Here is a 22,333-nt window from a genome sequence, read left to right as displayed (position 1 = left end):
GACTTTTGTCTTCTCACACTGTACTACTTCAGAGTTTAGACTACTTGACTCTGTTTATTTTTGTCGAAACTACTGGACCGCTCAATATGACATTTTATGAAGATGTATATTATATTGGATATTATAGTATCTTCAACGCAAAACCCACAAAAATCCCTATTAGGCCTATGTATCAAGTTCCAATTGATATTCTCTAAGTTGTTTGTGTCTCTAATGAGAAATTTCAAACTTGTTTTATATACTTATGTTGCATGGTTATCAGGGCCGTGCCTGAGAATTTGTGGGCCCTGTGCGAAACTTGAATTTGGACCTTTTTTTATAAGTAAAACATTAAACAAAATTCAAGCTAGATCGTTTATTAGTAGATAAATGCACACTATGTATAGATGAATCCACATATATCTTGACGAAAGTAGGCGTAGACAAAAATTTCAATTTTAAAATAATTTTCATAGGAAATCTAGTCTAAGAATCCATAATCATCTTTAACCACAAAGATCTTTTATTCTATCTTAGATTATAATTATATAACTACAAAATAATATAATGAAAATTTGAACTTTCATAAAACTTTCAAATCTTAATATAATATCATATTTTATATTGCAACTTATCAAACATGACCAGGAGCGGAAGAAAAGTTTATTAATCTGTTAGTCTAAAATGAAAGAAATAAAATAATATTTTTGTACAAGGACGATTTTTCAATGTGACATCTTTTTTATATGATTCTCACAAATATATCTATATAATGTTGGAATTTCGTAGAAACTTTTAGATTTCTATTTTATAAAAACATTTCAAAAGAAACACACCCGTAATAAAACAAAATAATGAGGAAGAAGTGTCATTAAGTAGAAATGGAGATTGGCTTAGCAATTGTACCCTCACCAGCCAACTTCATAAAAATTGAAAAAAGAAAAGAACGCCATGAGATTCGATCCCACGAGATAAGCATGAAACTGAAATGGCTCTAACAACTGTGCTACTTTGTATTTGATGTTCATTTCCATAATTCTGCTTATATCTCAATTTAGCTGCGAACCATTATAGGAAATAGGCCCCTGGTGGTGGGGGGGCCCGGTGCGGGCGCCCTGCCCGCACCCCCCACCACACGGCCCTGATGGTTATTTTCGTAAAGGAATTATTATTAGTAGTTTTGAATATAAATGAAGACTTAATTCTTATTAGTGCATTTATGAATTGGACAACTAGAAATACATCAAAAGATTATTATACAAATAGAATTAGTTCTAGGGTGCTTCTAAAGGCATCGGGCCAAAAGGCTGTTAGCATCCAAAAATTTTATTGACCGGGGTCAATAGTCATTGACCCGAGTTCTCTATAAGCACCTGTTATTAATGTAGGTGACGTTCACCTTCGTTTGCTTCTTCCATCTTCTTTTTTAAGTACACAATTTTATTACCTAAAATTGGAATCCAGATAAAACTACAACCGTCTATCACTCATTTCAACAAAAAAATAAATAATAATACAACCGTCTATCACTCAAATTACACCACTTCTTCCATGTTTTATATGAAAGTTCTTCACTGTACAACAAACAACAAAACACATACATTTGAAAACCTAGTTGATCACAGAGAAGCTTCTCTTCATCTCTTATAGTAACAACAAACATGACATCTTATAATACCATTTTCATTACAATCAGGACATCTATGAAAACCACCTCCATTTTATTCTCCCTCTTCTTCTTCCTCTTCTTTCACCTCATCACTATCTTCTTCATCATCATCTTCTTCGTAGGAAATCTTACAACTACCTGAACATTCCCCCTTTCACGAAAACTCTCGGCAACCCACCCTCTATATTCAACTCCTAATAACACTTTTAGCTCCTCTCGAAAACCACTATGCGATACATCTCTTTCGCCAATCTTAACTCCAAATCCCTTTAATATAACCCTAGCTTGACAACTTCATATGCTTTTCTCACTCCTCTTAAACTTGTGAAGTAAATAACTACATTGTTCTCACCATTGGTGGACATGTTTTTGGTGTTCCCTTCTTCAAGAACAAACAAGCATCGCCAAGTTTCTCATACTTTGGTGATTCAAGATTAATTTGGCTTGTAGGGGATAGTCCTTCGGTCGGTTTTCTCAATGTGAAAATGCTCTCTCGATCAAAATCTTCGAGACCTCCATTCAAACTCGATATTGTTTCATCTTCAACAACTTAAACCCACACTGGTTTGAGTGAACCAGAGCCATTTTCTTGCAGATTTAGCTTGGGTGATTCATTGTCTTCTAAATTTGAGACTAATTGATGGTTTTCTTGTAATCCTTGTATCGGTTGATGATCTCGAGTGGTGGAATTGGGAACCCCATGAAGCTTCGATTTAGATTATCGGGTACTCAGTTTGCTTAGAGTGAGAAACTTTGAAAGTGAGATTTCTTATTGGTTTTGTGAGAAATGGATGGAGGGGTTAGGGTTAACTAAGAAGGGACCGGTGCCTACATAGTTTGTTGGTGCTAATAGAGAAAGGAGTGGTTGGGCCTGGTGCTAACAGAGATGGATGCTAACAGCTTTTTAGCTCGGTGCCTTTAGAAGCACCCTTAGTTATATTTCTCCTTCTATTAGCTCCCTCCCTCAACCCTCTAGCTAATGTTGTGACGTCTTACTTGAGCATGGAACAAGAGGATAGAGAATATCCTCACGTGAAATTTCGCCACATAAACTACAGGGATGTAGCCATGCAGGATAGAGCAAGGAGAAAAATATAAATTATTTTTTACTTGATTACCTCGACATGATTTTAGATATTCAAATTAATTTGTAGGGGAGAGAATCTAAAAATAAAACTCTAACAATCTACTATGTTTTTTTTGGTATGAAAATGTTTTTTTTGTTGAAGTGTCTAAAAGTAAAAAATTCTAAAATTGAGTGTTATCACCATTGGAGGTGCTGTTATAATAAAAAATTGGTTTGATAGAATCACAGGTGGAACCAAATGTGATAAGTAATCACGTAACCCAACAGCTGGTCTACGACAAACTTATCAGAATCTTTTTGGTTCTTCCACAAGTACCGTTGAATGTTCTCAAAATAACAGCAGCACCACTTCCATTGCCAACTGTACGTAACAGAATAACCAATAACACCAAGACGCGTTTGGCAAAACCAAATAAAATACTCAAAAGAACTCAACCTTGTTGTGCTGTTTACCAATCACATAAAATTAACGCGTGCGAGGTCGGTTAGAAGTTGGTTTAGGGTTACAGAATCGAGGTTGCCTGAGTGTTGTCCTGGGGCCTTAATCCTTAACCCTATTTTAATTGAACGGTGAGGATTAACAGATGAACTCTGCTTTCATAATCGGGTGGATTTAGGATTTGGTTCATTGTGTAAGAACACCATCATAATCATTACTATGTACCCGTAGGCCACGTGCCGCGCGATTCTCGATGTGGGACCCATTCGGTTTGGGCCAAACAAACGTACCTTTTACTTTTGGACGGTGGCTTTCACTTCTAACGAGTGAAAAGTAATTAATTGTCTACCCTCGTTATCTCGACGTTACTTTGGACATCAACTTGGCTATGACCCGAGTTGACTTGAGACTCTCAGTTTGTGTCCATTTGGCATTAGAATCTAGTCCTTCATTTTCTTTTTAAACATATCACAACTTGGTATCAACTATCAAGTGACATACCTCAACAAAAAAAAACTATCAAGTGACATATTCTGAAAATTCAACTAAGAAAAGCACAAAATTTATTCAAAGCCAGCAGCTCCCATCTACAAAAGTGGATGAAGTCAATTCTATCTCCTAAATCTTATAAATTCAATACATTTTAAGAACGTTGATTATTAGTTACAATTTAAGAGTATTAATAATTGGAGTGGGGTTTGCAAGAAGATGTCATATTTGACCTTCTTAGATTTTTCTTTTCCATTTTAGTCTTTAATTGACATTATCAAAGTAAACATATAGACTTTCAACAAAAAAAAAGAAGTAAAATGATAGGGTAGTTATTTGAAGTAACGAACAATAAAGGTTAAAAAGAAAAAAAAGACTTTGTTACTAATAGAGTTTAAGTTATTGTGGTCATTTCATTAATGATTCAACTATAAATGTGTGTTTTTGAACCAGAATCTACTAGTAATACTCAATCAAAAGTTTTTTAAATTCCAAAATCTGTTACGTCTTAGAGTTGTTAACATTTCTTTGAACATTATCGTCGATCAACCATTGTCTGGATGAACCAGTCTTCGTAAAAATATCAAACAAAACAAACAATTGATAGTCATATAGATGGAAGATTCGGACGGTCCCCCCAACTTGACTTGACTACCCGTCGTCCGTCGAGCCTTTCGTCAAATCGAACAAGGGGAATACATTTGAACCCGAAAAGGACATTAATCTAATATCTAATCTCAATTGGACTAAAGAAAAATAACAAGAATAAAAAACCGAAAGTCTCTGCGCGTGATGGCTGGAAAGACTACTCACTTTTTTCTCTCTCTCTAATGGAGCTGATAATGAATTGAAGATGATCTCCTTCTTCTTCCTTCCTACCATTTCCAATTTATAAGCCTTCTCCTCTAAATTTTTCTACTGAGAGAAATTTCACTTTATCGACCATCATTTCTAGAGAGAGAGAGAAAGAAACCTAGTGAGAGAAAGAGAGAGTATTGAAAGCTATCAGTATGGAAGAAAATAAAGCAATACTAGCTCAGAACCTGATAGATATAGTAAATGAGATATCATCAATAACAGATTATAGATTTTCAATCAAGAAACAATATTGTACTCTATCTAGAAGATTGAAGCTTTTAACTCCTATGTTTGAAGAATTCAAAGAGAGTAAAGAGCCAATTACTGAAGATATAGTTAAATCATTAATCATTTTGAAAGAAGCTCTTCAATCAGCTAAACAACTTCTTAAATTTGGAAGTGAAGGAAGTAAAATTTACCTGGTGGGTATTCAATTTAAACCCTAAAATTCTCTTTTTTAACTAGTTTGTTTTGATGAACTTCTAATTAATGAAATTTCTGTCGAATTCAATCAATTTTAGAATTCTATTAGGGCACCATAAGTGGGTTTGTTTTGATTATCATGATCATTTGGGTTTAGGTATTCAAAGATATCTGTTTTTACCCTTTATTTGATTTTAGATTCCCCTTTTTGTAAAAAAATGTCAATTTCACACCAAAATGGATGTCTAGACTAGTTTATATATAGAGGGATGATTGATTAAACTTCTAAAATTAGCTTTGTAGAAGTAGCTAGGTATTTGAAAAACATTGCTAGGAGAATTTGGAAAGCAAATTCATGAAGAAGGAAGAGAAAGAGAACTTATTAAGAAGAGGGGAACAAATTAGGTTTAGCAATTAGGTTTTCAAAGGAAGTCAAGCTTACAGGTAGAGAAGACTTCATTCTGTGAAGAATTAGGTTTAACAATTTCTAGTCCCACCTTCAGAGTTAGTACTCATTCCTCTCAAGGAACGAAATTCCTAAATTTAGATTAGGTGCACGAAATCACACTTTCAACTATTTCCTGCATAGTTTCCACCTGACATGATGAAAACTTCGACCGAAATTGTTGGAAATTTCGAAATTTCCACCGACATGATGGAAATTTCCACTGACAATCTAGCAAAAAATCCGGAGAAACTAAAAGTGAAAACATATTTATTCCTTCATCTTCATTTCTCATAGATATCTCTTGATTTTTATGTTACATTCTGAATGTTTCTTAAAACTATTAGAATGATTTACCTCATCACTTAACTACCCAAATTGATTTTAGCTTTGTAACACCCCTGATATAATTGTGTGATCGACGATTCCTTCTCAAACTTATAAAGTTTGTTAACTATTATCCGTAAAATATTATCTTTTGAGTGATATTTTCAAGAAGTTACTCAATTTACTCCCGGACGCAACTGTGTAATTTTTAATACCCCTCAACTAATAGATTTGTTAATCTGTTATATACATCATTTTTATGCTTCATTATGGTTTAATAATCTTGTTATATACAATTGCATTGTATTTCTATCATTTACATGGATTTGTAAGATTTCCACACTAGCCGAAAAATTTCTACGAAATGTTTCCATTTTGGGAGTGACCGCAATTTCCACCGAAACCGAAAATGTATTCCTTGGTTCACCTAATCGGCTTCACGCATTTCCCACGTTAAAAACATTATTTCAGTTAGTGCAATCGACCTATGGGGAATTTTAGATATTAGTTTTTCTCTAATCAAGTCAACAGTAAATTGCCAAATGGTTGGGTCTAAAACTCTAAATTAGTCGACTAGATGAGAAAAGGTTGTGTTAATACGCATGGGTTCATATTACAGGTAGGACTGGATTGAGTTGATTGGATCACATATTGTTCAGATGTGGAGTATGTTAATCTGCTTTCAAGATAATAAAATATCTGCATGTGAATTTGGTATTATTCAGGTTTAGGGTGGATGTAAAGGTTTAAACTGTCCTAAGTGAGGTTCAGTTTATCTTGACATTAGTTGGTTGGTATGCTAGAATGGGCTTCCTTCACTGGCCTGATAAATGTGTATTACTATTAGCTTTGGTATATGGAAACACTGTGATGTTCGAAATCAAAGGTGATGGATGTCGATTACCAAGATGAGGACATTATTTGACTCGAACAAAAACAAGCATTAAAGTTTTTTTCTTATATAAATACTGAACCAACTCTTTATCTCTTGCAGGTCCTAAAGAGGGAGCAAATAATGAACAGATTCCATGAAGTGACGGCTCAATTAGAGCATGCTTTGAGTGGAATATCCTACGAAAAGCTAGACATATCAGATGAAGTTAGGGAGCAGGTGAAAATCTATTCTCCCCTCGTTACCTGCTTACATGAAATGATCATACTCTTCTCTTTTGGTGTCTCCTGATCTATATGACCTTGAGTGTTTGTAACTTCCAGTTTCGTTACAAATTCTAGATCAGAAACTTATTGCACCTAGGGAGGAATTTTATGGTCCTGATTAAATCTTGTTTTCTGGTGTTTTCAGTCGTACTGCTTCTAAAATGTCTTGAATACTTTCTATTTTCAGGTTGAGCTTGTGCTTTCTCAATTCAGAAGAGCTAAAGGACGGGTTGATACACCCGATGCTGAACTATACGAGGATTTGTTCTCGGTTTACGAAAAAACCGGTGATGGAAATACAGATCCTAATGTGTTAAGGAGATCAGCTGAAAAGTTACAGTTAATGAGCATAACTGACCTTACACAAGAGTCTTTGGCTTTACATGAGATGGTTGTTTCGAGTGATGGAGATCCAGAGGAGATCATCGAGAAAATGTCAATGCTACTGAAAAAAATCAAAGATTTTGTTCAGAGTGACAATCCTGATATTGATTCTACTGAAAATGAACAGGTCCCTCTTGGGAGTCCCCGGTCTCCAGTTATACCGGATGATTTTCGTTGTCCAATATCCCTCGAGTTGATGAAAGATCCAGTAATTGTATCCACAGGACAGGTACGTTGACGGTTTTTCATCTATGCTCTTGTTTAGATATCCACGTGCAACTATAACACCGATTTCGTTCATACAAGTTTTCTGGAAATACTTTTTTAGTCGGTGTTTGTTTTTCTTTTGAGTCATTAGAGTCTAACTTTTTATGCTATTCTCCTATAAACAGACTTATGAACGAGCATGTATCGAGAAGTGGATTGAAGCGGGACACGGTACATGTCCGAAGACACAACAGACTCTTTCAAGCAACGCCCTCACCCCAAACTACGTGTTACGTAGCCTCATTGCTCAATGGTGTGAATCAAATGGGATTGAGCCACCCAAAAGACCAAACAACTCCCAAAGTAGTAAAGCCATCTCCCTATGCTCCATGGCTGAACGAGAACAGATTGATAACTTAATTCGCAGACTGTCATCTAGCAACCATGAAGACCAACGATCTGCTGCAGGTGAACTACGTCTTCTCGCTAAGCGAAATGCAGATAACCGTGTTTGCATAGCAGAGGCTGGAGCTGTCCCTGTCCTCGTAAACCTTCTCCAAACATCGGAGCCCCGAACCCAAGAGCATGCTGTTACTTCACTCCTTAATCTTTCTATCTGTGAAGAGAACAAATCGAGAATTGTTGTATCCGGGGCTCTACCTGGAATAGTTCATGTACTCAAGATGGGAACAATGGAAGCTCGAGAAAATGCAGCAGCTACACTTTTCAGCTTATCAGTAGTGGATAATAACAAAGTAACCATCGGTGCATCTGGGGCCATCCCGGCACTTGTGATGTTACTAAGTGAAGGTAGTCAGAGAGGGAAGAAGGATGCAGCTACCGCTCTATTCAACCTGTGTATCTATCAAGGGAACAAAGGACGGGCAGTTCGAGCAGGAATAGTTCCTATATTGATGAGATTGTTAACAGAACCTGGAAGTGGAATGGTTGATGAGTCATTGGCTATACTAGCTATTATAGCAAACCACATAGAAGCAAGGACAATAATTGGAGATCTCGAGGCTGTTCCAGTCTTGGTAAACGTAATTAGGAGTGGGTCGCCGAGAAACAGAGAAAATGCGGCTGCAGTGTTGGTGCACATTTCGTCCGGTGACCAACAACAACACCTAGCAGAAGCCCAAGAACTAGGACTGGCGGTCCCGCTTATGGATCTTGTACAAAATGGCACAGACAGAGGAAAGCGAAAAGCTGGCCAGTTACTCGAACGTATGAGCAGATTCGTCGAACAACAAAAGCAGGTTCAAGCACGAGTTGAGGCCGAAGAATCAGAACCAATTTCTGCAGTAAGTCTTGAAGATAATTAATGATAATGTTAAATCGATTCTTATTCATCTTGTTATTGTTACTTGTTTGTATTGAGAAGGGAAGAGAGATATAATGAGGAGGTGGAAGATCACTTGCTCTTGTCTGTGAAGTTATTCATAATGTACCAATATGTTACTATAAAAATCCCTCATTTTTTATATAGGTTTGTTTGAGTATATTATTCAAATGCAGAAACAAAGGAGAGTGAATTTATTAACAGTTGGTTAGCCTAGTGGTTGAGAGCCAATCAGACTAAGCTCATCCTCACCTATGAGATCTAAGCTCATCCTCACCTATGAGATCTAGGCTCATCTAGGGTGTATAACCAAGGGTTGGATTGGTGAGTGAACCAACCCCCCAAACCCCCTCCCAAAGGGAAGAGTTCATATGTACATAGTAATTCAACATCCATCTATCATGGTTTTATATAGGTAGACCCCTAAATTAAACATTGTGCATCCGCGGAGTCTCAACTAGTGTGAGAGAGAAAGAGACAATCAGATGAGGATGTACGGAAACTAGAAATGTGAGAATAGTCCCGCATAAGGAAAAAATGACCAAGTAACCAAGAATATAGTGTGTGGACCTTCTCTACTCATTGTTGATTGGTTTGAGTTAGAAAATCACGAACTTAACAGGAAGCTGCTCTGGAAACGGAGAGAACATTTATCGCGCCTAATCAGAAGATGAATATTTGTGTGCAGGGAAGGTGGGTCATCAATGAAAGAAGATACTTTACCGATTTCCAAGCTCTCAAGTTTTTATCACTAGATACTTTACCGATTTCCAAGCTCTCAAGTTTTTATCACCCGCTTGATTTTATCTCTCTATTCGTTATTTGTCTTGTGAAAACCAAGCCAAATGTGTTAATATCTGCATTCTTTAAGCGGTGGTTTTGGGGCATCCGTAAAAGTCTTTGGAAAATAAAAACTTAGTCAATCAAGATTGGCCTAGGGGTTATCTTTATCTTTAGCCCGAAAATTAAACTAAGTTGTATTTTGCCCCCGATCTTCATTTTCACCTCTTCTCCATTACCACAACTTCCGACCACAAATAACACCTCGTGTCTCTCTCTTTTCCTCTCCTTTTATTTTATTTCCTCATTTTTCTCTTCTTCTTTCGAACTATCTCTCTTGCTTGTTTTCTCTCTTTCTCCTTCTCCCGTCGTTCTCATTCTCTCTCTGATTTACAGTTCTGACGAAGGAAAGTGTTCGCTTCGTAGGGATTGTGTGTGAGAGAGATGGAGAAACAAAGATTGAAGAAGAGAAATGAGATAAATGGAGATAATGCCAATAGAGAAAGAGGGAACGCGCATGAGATTTATAGAGATATAGATGGAGATGGAGAGATAAAGGATCAACAAGAAAGAAAGGGAGATAAAGATTATGGGGCATAAAACAAAGAAAATCAATTTTTGGACTCAAAATGAAGTTGCCCCTAGATAAATCTAATTGACCCAAGTGATCTTATTCTTTGGAGACTTTTCTAAATGCCCCAAAGTTGCAGCCTTTTTTAGGTGTCATTTGACAAGTAAAAGTTATTCTACTTCTAATAGAAGTTCTTTTGCTTTAATAAAGTAAAAACCTATGAAAAATAGGTTTGGCAAAATAGTTATAAGTCAAAAACTTATTAAGGTAACGGTGGTGATGGTAGTTTTGCATAAGTGGTGGAACTATAGTAGTGGTTGGTCTGGTAATATAAGTAGTAATGGTGTTGGAAATGTAATGGTGGTTGAGGGTTGAAGGTTGGTGGTTGAAACGCGGTGGTGGTGGCGGTTGAGGTGTGGCAGCATAGTGGTTGAAGCGAGGTGGTTGCTGAGGTGTGGTGGTGGTCGTGATGGATTGATGGTGGAACTATGGTGGTAGTGGTTCTGGTGGAGATAGGAGAGTGGAGGTTTCGTTATGGTGGCAGAAAGAAAAAATTAAATTACTTTTTAATATCTAGCGTCGTTTGGCAACACTAAAATAAACTACTTTTTTTGCTTATTTAGGTAGAAAGGTCTGGTAACGTAAAAACTACCGACTTCATTTAAGTTAAAATTTAACTTTATTTTAAAATTAAAATTTTTAGCTTTTGACTTTAAAGTAAAGTAACTTATGTTCAATGATGAGACATGAAAATGTCCCATCTGAATCTCTTAACTCGGGTTAGTTAGTTCATTTCGAGCAGTTACTCTCATGAAATACTTGTTTCTCTTGTCCAGGTGTCTTTTATGGCATTGAGCGCGAAAAACGGTTAAAATCGGGAGATTGACACATTAGGGGCATTTCGGTAATTTGGTGCTAATGATGCTCTGGTAGTTTGGTCTATTTTGGTACTCGGATGAAACTAGAATTCAAGACGAACTCGTGGGCGAAAACAGAACTCAAATCGGAATCCGGACGAGAAAAATAAAGTGGGTCAAAGTTGGTGTCAAAGTCAAGTCAACTTTAGTCTTCAAAGACACGTGGCGATCAACCATTGGAGAGGTATAAATTCTGGTTTATTGGTTGGTGCAATGGTTATTTCGGGACCCACTACAGGAGTTGATTTCACGTGGTGCGACGCAAGTTACCATAGTAGTCCCGGGGGCTCCATGCCTTCATCTCCACACATTTTATGATCTGACGGTTGCCTTTTAATCCTTGCTACTAAGTGGGTTTAATTTGTGCATTTTCAATTCCTTAAACTACTGCTGCCACACCATAACGGCTCCTATTCTTGCCAGCCTACACACGTTCATAGGCCATGCTCATCTCCTTCTTTTGCTCTCATATCTTTTTTAAAAAAATAAAAGGGTTTATTTCCTTTTAGGTTTTAAACAGTAGAGAGAGGGGATTTGAAATGGTGTTTAGAACTGGAAAGGAAAGAAATATTGAGAGAGATTGGTAAGATATATTTTGGAGTCTTTCTCTTCTCTGGTTCCTTAGATATTCAGTGGGATTGAAGGTTTTAGAAAGACAGAAGGACTCGGCTGTTTAAAGATTTTCTAGAGAGAGAGAGGAGTATTGCTTTTAGTTGGAGATGGTAAGATGGAAACAACTTGCTCAATATTTGCTTCAAAGATTGAAAGAAGGATTAGATGGAGATATATATAAAGATAGAAAGAAGAGTTGGCTGAGTATATTTCCTAGAGAGAGAGAGAGAACTCGGCTCTTCATGTTTTCCATTTTCAGATAAAATGCAATAGCTGCAGATTTCTATGAAGATTGAAGAAGAGATAGAGAAGATTTTGTTCTCTGATTTAGAAAGATTAAAAGCTAGAGATAGTGATAAAGAAGGAAACCAGAGAAAAGATTTGAGGGGATGAGAGCTGCAACTAATATTTTCTTCTCCTTTGTTCTCTTATAAAACAGCCAAGAACAGACAGGAATGGATATCTCATCTTTGGGGGATCATCTCTCTAGCTCAATTAGAACAGAAAATCAGAGAGAGAGTGAAGGAGAAGAACAGAAACAGAATTACCATTGTCTTCTTCTTAGAGAGAACTGTAAACAGAGAGAGAAAGGAAGCACTGTATTTTCATCTTTACTTTATCATCAATTTATCATCTTTGCTGTGAAAGTTTTCTTCATTTATTTCTTTTCTTTGTGAGAGAGAAAGGGAGTGATTAGAGAGTGTTTTTAGAGAGAGATAGAGAGAAAGAAGAAAAAATAATTGTTCATTATCTTTAACAGAGAGCATTCTCATGTTCCTTTCTTCATCATTTGAGGATCTTTATCAACACCTTTTCTTTGTGAGAGGGAAAAGAGAGTTAACAGAGATGGATAACAAAAACAGAGTATAAAGAAAGAGAGGGAACAAAGAGCTCAAATACCAGGATCATTTTTCTTTTGGTGATTTCTTTTCTTACTTTTCTCTAGAACATACTTCTTTCTGATGAATTTGATGTGTAGCTAAGTCTCTTTCTAGGGTTTTAGGATGAAACTTCATTTTATAGCTTTTAGAGACACGTTCTTATTTGATTAATTCTCTTGAATAAGTTTGAAAGTTTAAGATTGTTTTAATTAGTTAAATCGATTTTCTATTCATTGTCTATGCTTTTGGATTTGATGCATCATACTTAGGTTAAATCGTTTGATGGTGTATACTTATTAATTGATAGATAATAGTTCAGAGATCTCTTTTTCAAAACGAAACAATTACGTTATGGTTAATCGGTTTTACACGAAAACATCTCCCGGAATTAGGATAGTTCATTATCCGAAATTCTGAGTTATAAAACGAGAGAGTTAGTCGGTTAATTTTGTGTGTTTGAAAGTGAATTATTCGGTGGATTCCAAAAACCCTAGGCCTTCTCCCCATTGATTTGTTTATTTAATTTATTTTAGTACTTTATTATTTTATCACAAAAATCCTAAAAACCAATTTCAAAATCAAAACCGAGTTACTTCCAAGTCTTAGAATAGGTTTCACTTAGTCTCTGAGGAACGAACCGGTCTTACCGGAATTATTACTTGACGCCCGTATACTTGCGGGTGGTGACCTATTTAGGAAACTTTCTAGGCCCATCATTCAACACATGCATGAATTTTACTCGACGAATTTTTTTTCTTCGTCTATCTCCGCTCTACCACCACAACTAAACCTCTATCATAACATTGTACCCCGACCACCACCACAACAACTAATGCACTTCCCCCACCACCACACCTCAACCACCACCACCACACCTTAACCACCACCATCACTAACACCACTGTCATACACAGTGGCGAAGCCAGAAACTTTTATGAGTGGGGGCACCTCTTTGTTATAGTTAATGAAAGAATTCCACATTACACGATCAAGTTGGAATCGAAAAGCAAATTCTTACCAAAATTTTATTTATAGTTTAGAAATTTCGTGGTAATTTTGATGTATAGCAATCAATCTCTAATTTTCTCAATATGGATCAAGTACTTTTCCTCCAACTGGATTGCCAAAATATACTAAAATAAAAAACAAAGGAGGGGATGAAGAGATAATGGTGAAGATTAAGAAGAACGATGCTAGATGATGAAGAGGAAGTGATCGTAATGGAAGAAAATATGAAGATTAAATTTTCTTTCTAATAACATGTTTACCAGAATAAAAGTCTAAAAAAAACAATTTTGAAATTCAAAATACAAGTCACAGAAAAATCAGACAAAATCAAAATTAAGTGGGACGTTTAGAAAACTCATCATCTCTACGAGGCCATTTTATTTGGTTGGTCACTTTGAAGAGATCAAAATTGAGTTATCTCAATTAATAGGGCCAATTTTAAGCCAAGCATGACCTTTATAATGTATTTTTAATAAATAGTCATCTTAAACCAAACAATAATTTCAACTAACTTAAGTAGTAGATATTTTAGAAAAAATAAGTGTATGTAGTAGAAATTTTCTAGTATGTTGTGTGTGGGGCTCAATCCCTTGACCTGAGTATTGAAAAATAATGACTTCACCAACTAAGCTAGGGAAGAATTGTGTTTAGAAAATGAATATATATATGTGTGTGTGTGTGTATGTATCTAATATAGTGGTAAATGTCGCATAACATTAACGAGCCACGTAAGGGTCGCGGGGGCCTGCACCCCCATGTGGGCTCGCCCCTGGCTATACACCTCCATCACACCTCAACTATAACCACCTCTTACCTCCATCACCACCTTACTTTCACCACCACCACCATATGGGTTATTTCCCAAATAGCCCCCAACTTTATGACCAGCTTCGTGCCTAGCCCCCTACTTCATCAAAAATACTCAGATGACCCTCTTATTTAACTTACCGTCAAATGTCCGTTACTCTCTCTCCTCCATCTCATCCTCTCTGCCACCTCATCTTCTCGCCACCTCATCGTCTTCACCGATGAAAGTTGTCGCCCGGGAAAATTTCCTACCGGCGACTTTGAATGGTCTGTTCGACAGAGTCCGACGAAGGAAAACCCCTCTGCCGGAGTACTTAGAGAGAAAGAGGATAGATAAAGAGTTTTAATTTTTTTTTTTAGAGAGAGAGGAGAGTTTTCATTTTTTTTTTAATGTTTTGAAGGTCGTCGGGGAAGATGATGATGTGGCTAGAAGATGAGGTGGTATAGAGAGGCGATGAGTTGGATGAGAGAGAGGTGATGACTAGTTAACGTTGTTATAGCAGAATCTAAAAAGGGGGTCATCTGTGTATTTTTGACAAAGTAGGGGGTTAGGCAGGAAACCAGTCACAAAGTTGGGGGCTATTAGGGAAATAACCCCCACCATACCTCCATCATCACCACCCACATATCTTATCCATCATCACCACTACCATACCTCCACCACCACCACCACCACCACCACCACCACCACCACCACCACCACCACCACCACCACCACCACCACCACCATCACCACCACCGTACTTCCACAAATACCATCACCTCCGTAGTTCAACCACCACGACCACTATACGTCCACTACTACCGTACTTCCACCACCACCATCATCACACCTCCACCACCACCACCACCACCACCATCTCCATACCTCCACCACCACCACCACTGTCACCATTATACGTCTACGGTCTACCACCACCATTGTACCTCAACCACCACCATTATAAGTTTGGGAGCTACAATCTTAGCTATTGAATAATAGGATATAAATATTTGAGATAAGTTTGGAAGCTGTAATCTCGCAACCGAGTCATACCTGAATATTAATGGTATGCCTTCATCCATACAACATTGAGTGCCCATAGCACTTCCCTCTGAACAATAGGCCCATCAGGTTACTAACTTGGCGGTTGAAAATACCTAAACCGTCATTGAACCCTCGATCCAACGGCTGAGAATACAACATACACAATCTATACATTCACCAATAACAATTTAAAACTTATAAATAAGAACATCCGACCCTCACTTACAAACCCTCTGAAACCCTAGACTTGTTATTCTTAAGCTGATACTCGTCTTACTCTAGGGTTTCTCATCTTCTTTGCTCGTTTCAAGGAAGTATAATGGCTGGTAAAGGTGAAGGTCCGGCGATCGGAATCGATCTTGGTACTACTTACTCATGTGTTGGTGTATGGCAACACGATCGTGTTGAGATCATTGCTAATGATCAAGGAAACAGAACTACTCCATCTTATGTTGGTTTCACTGATTCTGAACGTTTAATCGGAGATGCAGCCAAGAATCAGGTCGCCATGAACCCCATCAACACTGTTTTCGGTGAGTTTTCAGTTCTAAATCTTAGATCTAATACTTTTACTATTCTAGATTGAAAGTTATTGTTAGTTTCTCCATTGTTATAGATCTATGAGGCTTTATAGGCAATTGATCGATGATTGTAGGATTTTGTTTTCTCTTAATGTTCTCGAAACTACTATCAGATCCGTATAACTAGTGCTGTATCTGAACAATCTTTTGCAATGTTGACATGTTGTTAGGTTCGATAAGTATACTTGCATATGAAATAATGGAACTTTTAGTTTATCTCTCTTCACTGGAGAGGGCGATCTTGTAAGTTCAGAATGAACTGATAGTTGTGTTTTCAGATCTATTAACTGATAGATTGCCTATTGAGAGAACCATGAGAGCTACACTCTGTGTAAATGCCTCCTGGTTCCGTTGCCTGCATATAACAAAACCCTAAAAACCCTTTTCATTCTTGAGTTTGAAAGCTTCTCCACTTTCTCTTTCGTCCCAAGTGAAGGGTATTACAAATCTGTCATATCCAATTTTCTTTTACATCTGTACTTGTTGATAATCTACTTGATTGGTATCCATTCATGTTTTTAACTTTCTTTAATGTTTAAGTTTATTAATATATTTGTTCTACACTTGTTTGCCAAGTTTTATAAGTCACTAATGGATGAATCTAGTAGTCTAATATAAAGAATAGATTGTCAAGTGGATGTGTAATATCAGGGTTATAATTCTGTTTTAACCTAATCTTCTTAAAGCTTTCTCAGATCCGTTTTTGTAATGTCTACCTGTTTTGTATGTTGTTAGTATTGATTCTGAATATTTTATTTTAGTTGTTGATTGATTGTTTAGTTTTTAGATACATAGTTGATCGATTGCCTTTTGAGAGAACCATGAGAGCTACACTTTGTGTAAATGCCTCCTGGTTCCGTTGCCGGCATAAAACAAACCCTAAAAACCCTTTTCTTTCCTGAGTTTGAAAGCTTCTCTACTTTCTCTCTCGTCTCAAGTTAAGGGTATTACATACCCATTTAGCATGCACATCTATTTAAGTTTTTAATTGGAACTCTGTTTTGCGTAATCTCTAGTTGGGAACATATGCTTGTTGGTAGTCTATGTGTATTGTTATTAAATCTGCTTTTCTTTTGTATAGATGCCAAGCGTTTGATTGGTAGGAGATTCAGTGATGCCACTGTTCAAGCTGATATCAAGCACTGGCCATTCAAGGTTGTTCCTGGGCCAGGTGATAAGCCCATGATTGTTGTCAACTACAAGGGTGAAGAGAAGCAATTTGCTGCCGAGGAGATCTCTTCCATGGTCTTGATTAAGATGCGTGAGATTGCTGAAGCATACCTTGGTTCCACAGTAAAGAACGCTGTTGTTACTGTTCCTGCTTACTTCAATGATTCTCAACGTCAAGCTACCAAGGATGCCGGTGTCATTGCTGGTATTAATGTTCTCCGTATCATTAATGAGCCAACTGCTGCTGCCATTGCTTACGGTCTTGACAAGAAGGCAACCAGTGTTGGTGAGAAGAATGTTCTTATCTTCGATCTTGGTGGTGGTACTTTTGATGTCTCTCTTCTCACAATTGAAGAGGGTATCTTTGAGGTTAAGGCCACAGCCGGAGACACTCATCTTGGTGGTGAGGACTTCGACAACAGAATGGTTAACCACTTCGTTCAGGAATTCAAGAGAAAGAACAAGAAGGATATCAGTGGAAACCCCAGAGCTCTTAGGAGATTGAGAACATCTTGTGAGAGAGCAAAGAGAACTCTTTCATCCACTGCTCAAACCACCATTGAAATTGATTCCTTGTTTGAGGGTATTGACTTCTACTCCACCATCACCCGTGCCAGATTCGAAGAGCTCAACATGGATCTCTTCAGGAAGTGTATGGAGCCAGTCGAGAAGTGTTTAAGAGATGCTAAGATGGACAAGAGCACAGTGCACGATGTTGTACTTGTTGGTGGTTCTACCAGAATTCCCAAGGTCCAGCAGTTGTTGCAAGATTTCTTCAATGGAAAGGAACTCTGCAAGAGCATTAACCCAGATGAAGCCGTTGCCTATGGTGCTGCTGTCCAAGCTGCTATCTTGAGTGGTGAGGGTAACGAGAAGGTCCAAGATCTATTGCTTTTGGATGTCACTCCTCTTTCTCTTGGTTTAGAAACTGCTGGAGGTGTCATGACTGTCTTGATTCCAAGAAACACCACCATCCCCACCAAGAAGGAACAAGTCTTCTCAACCTACTCCGACAACCAACCTGGTGTTTTGATCCAGGTCTACGAAGGTGAGAGAACCAGAACCAGAGATAACAACTTGTTGGGTAAATTTGAGCTATCCGGAATCCCCCCAGCTCCCCGTGGTGTTCCCCAAATCACTGTCTGCTTCGACATTGATGCCAATGGTATCTTGAATGTCTCTGCTGAGGACAAGACAACAGGACAGAAGAACAAGATCACAATCACCAATGACAAGGGGAGGTTGTCAAAGGAGGAGATTGAGAAAATGGTTCAGGAAGCAGAGAAGTACAAGTCCGAAGATGAAGAACACAAGAAGAAGGTCGAGTCTAAGAATGCTTTGGAGAACTACGCTTACAACATGAGGAACACCATCAAGGACGAGAAGATCGGTGCCAAGCTAGCTGGTGAAGACAAGAAGAAGATTGAGGATGCAATTGAGCAGGCCATTCAATGGTTGGATGCCAACCAACTTGCAGAGGCTGATGAATTTGACGACAAGATGAAGGAGCTTGAAAGCATTTGCAACCCAATCATTGCAAAGATGTATCAGGGAGCAGGTGCTGATGCAGCTGGAGGTATGGATGATGATATTCCATCTGGAGGCGGTGCTGGACCTAAGATCGAAGAGGTCGACTAAGTTTTGAGTCTTGAGTAAGGGATTTTGGTTGTCTCTGGTTATTTTCTACAATTGTTTTTATGGTATTGAATACTTTAGTTACTATCTGGTAGTTTGGTTTTTGGATTAGATGGTTGATTTATTTTTCTGTAATGGATTTTGTTTGAGCAATTCACTGATGATTGGTGACGATTGTTATGTTTCAGTTTTTATAGGATAATTTTGTTTTGGATTAGATAAGTTAAGCTTATTTATATAGCATTTACTTGGCTAAAATAAGCTGGGTAGGTTAAATTGTTTCCCCTTAATAAGGGAACTTTACTATTTAAGATTTTTCATAAGATAATTAGCACTTCATCCCTTCCAATAAGTAAATATAGTATACACTTTTATCATAGTATTTTATTACGAATATGAAGTTTTCTGTAATTTGGAAATGTCCGCCTTGGGTTGAAGTGGGCAATTTGTTGTTTGTGCCCCCCTCTTTTCTCATTATTATCATATTCCACGAAGTTCGAGAAAACCTCTCACCTCCCTTAAGGGGAAGCTTTCGTTCTCGGAAGGGATTTTTGCTTTCCCACTAGGTGATGGAGAGGCTCATAAAATTTGAGAAATTAGGCAACTTTTCCAATGGAGATTCTAATTCCATTATTAAAGAATGGGAAGAAGCGAATCTGATTCTTGTCTTCTTGACCCACCCCACCACACTATATCGATATGGTGAGCTCACTTATTCCTGTCGACTGTCGGTGACAATGGTCTTTGATTCTCGAAAAGACATGGAGTGAGGTGTATTTAGAAAAATAAATATTTGTTGTCCTCCCTAGTTATAATTGTTATTGAAGTTGACAGAGCTAAATGACAAGGAACAAAGTTTTAGATAAAGCTTTTAAGTCATTGTCTTTTTTGCTTTAGTTCTAGGGTTTAACACTATGTACAATGGAAGAGGTGTACCAACTTTGAATTTTAAATTTCAAAGCTAGAAAGTTTACAAAGTAACAGAAGATTCTTCAAGTTCGCAACTTTCACTCATACCCTCATACTTTCTATTACTAACTTCCCCACCCCCACAGCCCACTTAGGCCTTGGCTTTCTTTATTTGTTTTGAACAAAATCCCAAACTCTCAAACTCATTAACTTGAAAACCTACCAACATCTATCTCATTTCAAAAGTTTGAAATTCTTGCATTTTTGTTACCTAGGGTTGTCATATAAAGTTAATAAGTGGTTTTAATATGATATTTAGGGCATACACCACCGAAATGCGGATGAATTTTGTTCATATTATTCCGTGTTTACGAAGACATTGTATTAAAGACTTGCACGCAATGATGGAGCTGTGGGGAGTATTAGTATAACTATGGCAGGAGCACATTGTACTTGTTGTGTCTTTGCAAGCCGGTTCTCAAAGAGAGTTAAGTCCAGGATGTTTTAGTAATCCTAGTTTCGAACATCAAGTTGGATATTACTCTTACCTTCATAATCCAGGTTCGAAAAAATAGATACTAAGCATTAATCTACTCCACAAAATAAACAACTTAGTGAAAATCAAACTCTAAAATTTCTATCAAATTCACATAAAGATCCAATCATCAATAAAAACAAGTAAAAAGAAGAAACAAACTCTTTTCTTTCAATCTTTAGAACTCCTATTTGGTGGTCTGGTTGATGAAGGAGAAGAAGACAGTGGTAGTATCTGTGATGAACTAGAGTGATGATAGGAATGATCAATCTGAGTATTCTCTTCGCTCTTATCCACAATGATTCTAATAAAAGACCCATCTTCCCCATTTACCACCATTGATGAATTTGGAGAGGCTTTGTTACCTTCATGATCTTCAAAAGAAGTAGTATTTCTTTGAGCCCTTCTCATTGCATCTTCAATAACTCTTCTTTGATGAAGTTTTTCCTCTGCATCAATCAAAAACTTGAACTTTGGAGGAGGTGAAGCTCTTCTCTTATACATCTCTGGATCAACAGACGATTCAAACAAAGAATTAAACCCATGTTGATTGTTCAAACTATCCGTTAATGGAGTCATCGGAGGAGTACTAGTTGTTAATCTTGGAGATGCCATTGGTGTATCAATGGCAAGAAGAAGATCAGCTAAACTTCTCGAAACTTTTCGATGTTTATCACCTGCCCTAGATCTTCCATCCTCTGATTCTAAATCTTCTTTTGTTTCTTCTTTAATGGTGAAAAGTAATCTAGGTGGACCAGCAAGATTATGTAATCTCATTAACTCTGCTTCAATACTATCTCCACCAAATGGATTTAAAAACACTTCTTTGTTTGAATTTGAAGTAAATTGAAGATGGGTATCTTGTTCATTGCCATTAAACATCAAATCTTGAGAATTTAAACTTGTTGAGTTTAATGAAGATGGTTTTTTGAAACACAAGAAATAAAACAACTCTCTTGATGAACTACTACTACTACTTATACTATTACCATCTTGAAGTTCTTCATTGTTTAATCCTCCTCTTTTCTTCCACCATAGTAAGTAATATATCTCTGCAATTAAACCTAATAATAGACAACTAAAAGCCAAACTCAACCCAATTCCTAAACTCTTAAAAGATATCATCTTTCTCTCTATATGTGATTGATCAGATCTCAATACCCTAAATCTATAGAACTATAGAAGATCTTTACTTAAGTCTGAAAAAAATCACATCCTCAATCCAATCATTAATCACTATAAATACCTCTGGAAAATCTCACTCACACTAAAGTTTTCAGTTACCCTAAACTACACATTCAATCCTCAAAATTAGAGAAACCCAAAGCTTCAAACTATCTTAAACATGGAGATATTCACTTTCTAGGAAGAAATTAAGATTCTAAAAACAGAAATTGTGAGTTAAAAGCTAAAAAAAATCTCACCTTTTGCTTGAAAAGCTGAACCCAAAACTCAAAAAGAACTCATCGTCTTCCTTATTGCTTATGGAAATCAGTCACAACTCACAACCCAGACATGAAATCTTCTGAAAAAGTGGAAAGTTTAGTGTTTGAGCTTAAACCCATGACTGATTTTGTAAATATTTGAGACCCAGAATTGAATTGTGCTCTCAAGGTTTTTAGGGCAGAAATAGCAGTCAGGCAAAGTGTTTTTCTTTCTTCTTTCGGTTTCTCTCAGAATATTGATTGTATGGCTGGAGATGTCCCATTTTTCGAGGGGCGCTCACATGGAGGCACCAACGGAAAATGCCAAATTCGTTTAATAATTTTATGGGAAATGAAAGTTTCCCATTTTCTATTGAGTAATGGAAGAAAAGAAGTTCATTTCTTACCTTTCTTTATTACAAAGATTACAGAAAGTTTATGCAAGAAAACAAAAGTCATTACTATATTTTAACCTTTCATAAAATAAAATAAAAATAATTGAGGAAAGTTTCCAAAATTCTTATATTATGAAAGAAGAAAAGAGAAAGAAGAAGCTCACCCAACTTCTTGACTATGATTCCTAAAATTGATTCAGCGAGACTTTATTATTCACTGGAAAGTGGCTGATGGTTCAAAAGTTGTTCGAAATAAGCAGAAGCGAAATGCAAA

At 37.0% G+C, this 22,333-nt stretch overlaps 3 protein-coding genes across 3 annotated transcripts; 2 read left to right on the top strand and 1 right to left on the bottom strand.

The window, feature by feature from the left end:
• The first annotated feature begins 4,419 nt into the window (after positions 1–4,419).
• On the top strand, positions 4,420–8,954 carry LOC147558457 (U-box domain-containing protein 13-like). The gene is made up of 4 exons (XM_086660121.1): positions 4,420–4,943; positions 6,711–6,827; positions 7,062–7,487; positions 7,651–8,954. The coding sequence occupies exons 1-4, from the start codon at positions 4,674–4,676 to the stop codon at positions 8,788–8,790; spliced, it is 1,953 nt and encodes a 650-aa protein (XP_086516247.1). The 5' UTR covers positions 4,420–4,673; the 3' UTR covers positions 8,791–8,954.
• Positions 8,955–15,533: 6,579 nt separating this feature from the next.
• On the top strand, positions 15,534–18,968 carry LOC147558456 (heat shock cognate 70 kDa protein 2). Its single transcript, XM_086660120.1, has 2 exons — positions 15,534–15,943; positions 17,073–18,968. The coding sequence occupies exons 1-2, from the start codon at positions 15,730–15,732 to the stop codon at positions 18,797–18,799; spliced, it is 1,941 nt and encodes a 646-aa protein (XP_086516246.1). The 5' UTR covers positions 15,534–15,729; the 3' UTR covers positions 18,800–18,968.
• A 1,328-nt stretch (positions 18,969–20,296) lies between these two features.
• LOC147558455 (uncharacterized) lies at positions 20,297–21,966 on the bottom strand. Its single transcript, XM_086660118.1, has 2 exons — positions 21,665–21,966; positions 20,297–21,544 (listed from the first exon to the last, which is right to left on the bottom strand). The coding sequence occupies exon 2, from the start codon at positions 21,363–21,365 to the stop codon at positions 20,412–20,414; it is 954 nt and encodes a 317-aa protein (XP_086516244.1). The 5' UTR covers positions 21,366–21,544; positions 21,665–21,966; the 3' UTR covers positions 20,297–20,411.
• Positions 21,967–22,333: the final 367 nt, after the last annotated feature.

This window comes from Eschscholzia californica, unplaced genomic scaffold (genome assembly GCF_041429995.1).
Source record: "Eschscholzia californica isolate CP2 unplaced genomic scaffold, dmEscCali1.0.p SCAF_2, whole genome shotgun sequence".
In the NCBI taxonomy this organism is placed as follows: domain Eukaryota; kingdom Viridiplantae; phylum Streptophyta; class Magnoliopsida; order Ranunculales; family Papaveraceae; genus Eschscholzia; species Eschscholzia californica.
The sequence above is the reverse complement of the archived record's forward strand: the minus strand, read 5'-3'. Positions and strand labels throughout refer to the sequence as shown.